The sequence below is a fragment of the Octopus bimaculoides genome, chromosome 2, assembly GCF_001194135.2.
Source record: "Octopus bimaculoides isolate UCB-OBI-ISO-001 chromosome 2, ASM119413v2, whole genome shotgun sequence".
In the NCBI taxonomy this organism is placed as follows: domain Eukaryota; kingdom Metazoa; phylum Mollusca; class Cephalopoda; order Octopoda; family Octopodidae; genus Octopus; species Octopus bimaculoides.
The window spans coordinates 57,732,685-57,733,611 of NC_068982.1; the positions used below are offsets into that span (position 1 = coordinate 57,732,685).

The following is a 927-nucleotide window of genomic DNA, read 5'->3' on the forward strand; positions in this document are numbered from 1 at the left end:
ATGCAATCAGGAGTCCTAATGCTACTAAAACCTTACAGAAAGATCACACTGTCATAAACAAATAAGGACATTACTACCTTTAGCTTCGAAAGAAAGATTGCTAGTTCCTCTCCACTCTGAAATCAGATGCATTTCCAGAAATAAGATACCTGATGATAATTGGAAGAAAACACACTTGTGATATATTCGTCGTCATGAGTTGCAGTTAGCAGGAGAGAAGGCAGGACTTTGCTTTCTATCTTTTGCCAACTATGGGTGCATAAGAGATGCAGTGAGACCACAGGTAAGCTTGTAAAGAACATCTTTTCAGATACTCATGGAAGTGTCTTTAATGTAAGTCTCTAAACCAATATGCTTTATTAATTAACAAAGCATCTTTTATTTTTATCCAGGTGGGTATTTTTAACGTCTGCATTGATTTTTTTTTGCAGGATGCCACTTGGCGGAATTATCTGTTGGAAACTCTTAAGGCCTTACATGCCACAGAAGAAGAGAATGTGACTGAAACCAATGCATTGAAAATGTTTTACGCTAACAATTATTTACGAAACTTTTATGAAGCACTTGGGAAGTTTTTGGATGTTCAAAATGTTTGGGTAAGAAAATACCATTCCAAATGATGATGCTGATTTTTTTAATTGATATTTAAAATTTTATTTTTATTAGTATTTATTATTTTTGTTCCTTTTCTACAGTTTTCAGTCTTAAAACTGGCCATACTAGATCACCACTTTCGGTGGTTTTATATGTTTTGTATCGATGCCTAGTGCTCTAGTGGAGGTACATAGCTTATTGGTTAGGGTGTTGGAATCATGATCGTGAGATAGTGGTTTCGGTTCCTGAACCAAGCAATGCATTGTGTTCTTGAGCAAAGCACTTCATTTCCTGATGCTCTAGTCCATTCAAATAGCAAAAATGAGTAATATA

At 35.2% G+C, this 927-nt stretch overlaps 1 protein-coding gene across 1 annotated transcript in view; it reads left to right on the forward strand.

Annotated features, from left to right (window-relative positions):
* The window catches only part of LOC106875878 (uncharacterized), a 12,164-nt gene extending 11,397 nt beyond the window's left edge, over positions 1-767 (forward strand). Inside the window, exons 3-4 of the mRNA XM_014924178.2 lie at positions 432-596; positions 696-767. Coding sequence (XP_014779664.1) covers positions 432-596; positions 696-767 — 237 coding nt within the window. The remainder of the gene's footprint in view (positions 1-431; positions 597-695) is intronic.
* Positions 768-927: the final 160 nt, after the last annotated feature.